Raw genomic sequence first — 5,817 nt, 5'->3', positions numbered from 1 at the left:
TTAAAAGGGGGGGGGGGGGGGGGGAGGGAAACAAATTTTTTCTAAAATGTCAACATCAGGAGAGTCAAAGAAAGACTGAGAAACTTTCAAGATTAAAGGAAGCTAATGAGCAGCAACAACTCAATGCAATACCTGACCCTAGACTACTCGAGGACAGGAAATGTGATAAAAGACCGTATTAACTCAACTGACAAAATAGGAAAATGGATGGTAAGAAGACTGTATTGGCATTAAACTTACTGAAGTATGTAATTATTGAGTTATATAAGAAGATATTCCTAGTCTTAAGAAATACTGTAATTCCGGCTACTTGGAAGGCTGAGGGGGAAGGATCACCGGAACCCAGCAGGTCGAGGCTGCAGTGGCCGCTCTCCAGTCTGGGCGACAGAGTGAGACTCCAACTCAAAAAAAAAAGAAGTACACATTGAAATATTTAGGATGTAATGCAGCCTCAGATGGTTCAGAAAACAGTCTGTATGTATGAGGGGGACCCAAAAACACCCAGAATTTATTCTAAAAAACTGTGTATCTATTCTTACATGTTTAAACTTCAGTCATCCTCAAAGCATTCTCTGATGCAATACATCTATCAAGATGCTTTTTCCACCACTCAAAACACTTTTTGAACTTGTAAATTTTGATGCCTTTTAGTACTTCTGCTGTTTTTTGTTTCACCTCTTCCATATCAGTAAAACATTTCCCTTTGAGGATTTTTTTCATCTGAGAAACCAAAAAAAAAAAAAAAGTCGCTCAGGGTGAGATTGGGTGGGGCACAGGGGGCATGAAGTTTTGGGTCAAATACTGCTGAACATTCAGCACAGTGTGGACAGGTAGCTTATGTTAATCACCCATTATGAAATGGGCAAATGTTTTGAAAGAATCTCCCAAAAAAATTCACTGAAGCTGAATGCAGCCTCTCACAACAACACTAGCTGATACACTGATGCCAATAGGTTCCTAGAACACTTACCTAGTAGGAGAAGCCTATACTCCAAAAAACAATTACAAGTTTTTTGGGGTCCTCCCTTGTATGTGTGTGCCTACGTGTGTGTGTGTGTGTGTGTGTGTGTGTGTGTGTGTGTGTGTGTGTGTAGAGACAGAGAGAGAACAAATGGAGTAAATGCAAACAGTTAATAAATCTGGGTAAAGGGGATACCAGTGTCTTTTGTGCTAGTTTTGCAACTTTTCTGTAAGTTTGTAATTATTCCAAGTAAAAAGCTAAAAAGAAAAGTGCCCTTGACTTAGACCACACAACTTCCAATATGGCAGTGATTTTTTTTTTTTTTTGAGTTGGAGTCTCACTCTGTTGCCCAGGCTGGAGTACAGTGGCATGCATACTTAAGGCCACTCCAGCATTGACCTGCTAGGCTCAAGTGATCCTTCCAAGTAGCCAGAACTACAGGTATGCGCTACCATGCCTGTCTAATTTTTGATTTATTGTAGGGATGAGGTCTCGCCAAGTTGCCCAGGCTGGTCTTGAACCTACAGGCTCAAGCAATTCACTTGCTTCAGCCTCCCAAAGTGCTGGAATTACAGGCTGAGCCACTAAGCCTGGCCAGCTGTGATTTTTAAAAGGATAATCAAGTTTCCACCTGCTTCCCGATTTCCAGACCTGGAAACCTCATCAAGCAGTTGCACCTGGCAGAGAAGCGCATTCCTCTTTCCTCATCCTCCCCAGGAGGTTATCTTTCAGCTCTGCTCTCTTCAAAAATGGCTTTCTTTTCCTTCTGGAAGTTTCTAGATCTCAAAAGTCAGCTGAAATGCAGCCTCTTGCATGCTATTCTCTCATGCGCTTTCATTTTTTTTTTTTTTTTAGTTATATTTCTAAATTTAGGAGGACGAACCACAGGCACCCTGCCTTGAGAACAGAGCCTCACCGTCCCAGGCCTCGTGAAGTCCATGCTGTGCGCCAGGCTCTGCCGCATCTGGTTACTGAAGAGGCGGACACAGACACTCTGGAGGTACTCGGGAGTGATCTGCAAGGAAGACATAAGGACAACTGGTGAGGGCACAGAACTCACCCAAGGGACATCTGAGGGCTGCTGACAAGTATTAGAGCTGTCTCTCTACAGCTTTCTGTAAGGTGCAGCGATGAAGTGAATAATAATTTGTTTTAACATTGGAGCTTCTGGGAGAAATTAAAGCATTGATATCAGAGAACAAACCGCTAGCATACTACAGGTATGTTCAAGAGACATCATACTTCAAATTGTACAATTCTACTTGATGTATTTCCACTGTCATGTAAAATGAACAGATCTCAAACCAATTTTGTAAATTTGAGTAATAAAGTCATCAGGTGGCCATGATGTGGTGGAAAGAGCACCAGGCTTCAAATCTAAAGATCTGGTCTCAAGTTCTGGGCTCTGGAGAAAACCGACAGCTCTGCCTCTTGCTTTCCTGACCTGTCAAGTGAGATGAGTAAGTCACCTCTCCAGGTCACAGTAAAGGGGCAAATAAGGTCACAGATGTGCCTAGCACATGACAGGTGGCTTGGTAAATGCTTGCTGAATGAATGACAGAGACATTTTAAATAAACAATCAAGTGCTTGACAACACAGATTAAAACATAGATTTCAGTAGCTCCTCACTAACTATAGGATAAAGCACATAATCCTAAGCACAGTCTACAAATCTCCCATTGTCTTTACCCATCAATCTCCCTGCATGTCTTTCAACACGAGATCACCTCTCTCCTTCTACCATTCCAGTCACACCAAGCAACTTTCCACAGTCTCGTGGATGTCTGCGTGCTGTGCTTTCACAAGAGCAAGTAGGCTTTCAGTGCTGTATAAAACATATCAAAAAGCTACCACAGTAAAACAATACATTACTAGCTTAAATAGTGAAGAAAGTAAATAGTTCTGGCTGATGGTTATCTTTTGGAGGAAAAAAGTAGATGTCTTCCTTGCATCATCTATCAAAATAAATTTCATGTAGACTAAGATTTAAAGATAAAATTAAAACAATTAAACAAAACAGCCAATAGAAGAAAATTAACATAACTAAATATTTCAGCTCCTTCAGTGGAAAAACCTTCTCTAATAACACGAAAAGGGCAGACTGGATAAAGGGAAAAATTGATAGATTTGACTATATAAAAGATATGTTTATTAAATGAGGAAACACTAAATTAAAAAGCAAGCATTTATGAAAGATGAACAGTGAATGGCCCATGTCTAATAGCCATGTCCAAAGCTGAGTTCCTGATTTCCCCCAAACCTGCTCTACCCAAGGCCTTGCCTATTTCAGCTGGTGGCAATGCCATCTTTCCGGTGGCTTAGGCTGGAAAATCCGGAGTCACCCCAGACTCTTCTTTCTCCCCCTCAAGTTCAGTCCAGCAGGAAACACTGTCGGCTCTGTCTTCACATCACCAAGAGAGCACTTCTTCTGCCTTGGCTGCTACCTCTCTGCAACCAGGTCTCCCTTTCACTACCAGCATCCTCACTGGTCTTCCTAGTCTCCCCCATCCACCTGTGGGCTGTTCTGAAACACTGGACAGATGACCCTGTCACAGCCTGTCAGACCTTGCCACTTCGCTGTTCTTCTCAGTTGACTCAGAGTAAAGGCCAAAACCTTCCAATGGCTCCCACAAACTGTCTTACACCTCTTTCCTCTTCCTCCCTTACTCTTCCCCCATGAGGGCAGAGGTCTCTGTTGCCTGATGTATCTCAAATGCCTAGAAAAGGGCTTGGCACAGAGTAAGGATTGTTAAATGAATAAAAGAAGCATATAAGCTGGGCGTGGTGGCTCAGCCTGTAATCCCGTGCCTTGAGGTTGAGGTGAGTGGATTGCCTGAGTCTGCGGGTTCAAGACCCGCCTGGGCAACTTGGCAGACGTCATCTCTACAATAAATCAAAAAATCAGCCGGGCATGGTAGCACATGCCTGTAATTCCGGCTACTTGGAAGGCTGAGGCGGAAGGATCGCCGGAGCCCAGCAGGTCGAGGCTGCGATGGCCGGGAGCGGCCACTGCACTCCAGTCGGTGACAGAGTGAGACTCCAACTCAAAAAAAAAAAAAAAAAAAAAGCATAAAAAAGATGTTCAATTTCATGTGTAATGAATGCAATGTATATTTAAATCATGAGGCACTAATTTCCACCTATCAAATTTGCAAAAATTAAAAATTTTAATGATAATACCCAGGATTGGCAAGGGTATAAAGAAATTAACTCTCTGTGCAATCAGATGAGCATAATTTTCCTAAAGAACCTTAAACACAGATTTTAATCTGCCAAATTAACTTTTTAAAAATGTAGCAAACCAGCCGGACTCAGTGGCCCAGCCTGTAATCCCGCGCCTTTGGGAGGCTGAGGTGAGTGGATTGCCTGAGCCCACGGGCTCGAGACTCGCCTGGGCAGCGAGACCTCATCCCTGCAATAAATCAAAAAATCAGCCAGGCGTAGTAGCGCATGCCTGTAATTCCAGCTACTGGGGAGGCTGAGGCAGAAGGATTGCCGGAGACGAGCAGGTTGAGGCAGCAGTGGCCGGGAGTGGTCACTGCACTCCAGTCTGGGTGACAGAGTGAGACTCCAACTCAAAATAAATAAATAAACAAACAAATAAATAAATAAAAATGTAGCAAACCGCCTGGCATTGTGGCTCATGTGGTAATCCCAGCACTTTGGGAGGCCAAGGTGGGTGAACTGTTTGAGACCAGAAGTTTGAGACCAGACTTGGCAATATTGTGAAACTTCATCTCTACAAAAAATAAAACAATTAGCCTGGCATGGTGGTGTGTACCTATAGTCCCAGCTACCTGGGAGGCCGAGGTAGAAGACTATCTGAGCCCAGGAAGCTGTGGTAAGCCATGATCATGCCACTGCATTCCAGCCTGGGTGACAGAGCAAGACCCCAACTCAAAAACAAAAAACAAAACAGAGTATTTCCCACTGTATTCATAATTTATGAAAGTGAAAACTTGAAAATAACCTAAACATTCAACAAAACTTTCCTTTTTTCTTGTCTTGGACTCCCAAAGTGCTGGGATTACAGGCACGAGCCACTACAGTTGGCCAAAAATAATTTTAATATACAAACTTATACTATAAGCTTTATATAAGCTCTATATAAAATTATATAGAGCTTAATACACATACACAGACACACAAATGAGTACAAGTAAAACTAAGGAAGTTTGAACAAGATCAATATATTGTAACAATGTCATATCCTGGTTGTGACATTATCTATTACTTTATTAAATGTTACCACTGTGGGAACTTGGCAAAGTATATAAAGGAACTCTCTGCATTATTTTTATAACTGTATGTGAACCTACAATTACTTCAATTTTTAAAAAAAATTATATCTCCACAAAGAAGCTTTATTGTACTTTACAATTTCTGTAGGTGAAATACTTAAAGTCATTCCCATTAAAGTTAGGAATAAGTCAAAAATGCCCATGATGACATTATTCAACAATGTCCCACAGGTTTTAGCCAATGTACTAAAAAGAAAAAAAGTTAAGGTAAATTTAAAAAGCAAAACAAAAATATTATTTGAAAATAACATGACTGCAATCTAGAATACTTCAGGGTTCAGGAAGGTAGCTGAATACGAAATCAATATATGGAAATTGGCCAGGCTCGGTGGCTCAGCCTGTAATCCCGTACTTTGGGAGGCCGAGGTGAGTGAATTGTCTGAGCCCGTGGATTCAAGATCCACCTGGGCAACTTGGCGAGACCTCATCTCTACAATAAATCAAAAAATTAGCCAGACGTGGTAGCGCGCGCCAGTAATTCCGGCTACTTGGAAGACTGAGGTGGAAGGATCACCAGAGTCCAGCAGGTCGAGGCTGCGGTGGCCGGAAGCAGC

General features: G+C 42.2%; 1 protein-coding gene across 1 annotated transcript in view; it reads right to left on the bottom strand.

Moving 5' to 3' along the window:
- The window catches only part of ARMC9 (armadillo repeat containing 9), a 138,059-nt gene that overhangs the window by 93,492 nt on the left and 38,750 nt on the right, over positions 1-5,817 (bottom strand). Inside the window, exon 9 of the mRNA XM_021715385.1 lies at positions 1,878-1,976. Coding sequence (XP_021571060.1) covers positions 1,878-1,976 — 99 coding nt within the window. The remainder of the gene's footprint in view (positions 1-1,877; positions 1,977-5,817) is intronic.

This window comes from Carlito syrichta, unplaced genomic scaffold (assembly GCF_000164805.1).
Source record: "Carlito syrichta isolate Samal-C Ts95f unplaced genomic scaffold, Tarsius_syrichta-2.0.1 Scaffold307032, whole genome shotgun sequence".
Classification (NCBI taxonomy): domain Eukaryota; kingdom Metazoa; phylum Chordata; class Mammalia; order Primates; family Tarsiidae; genus Carlito; species Carlito syrichta.
Note: the sequence above shows the minus strand (reverse complement) of the source record. Positions and strands in the feature narration are given on the sequence as shown.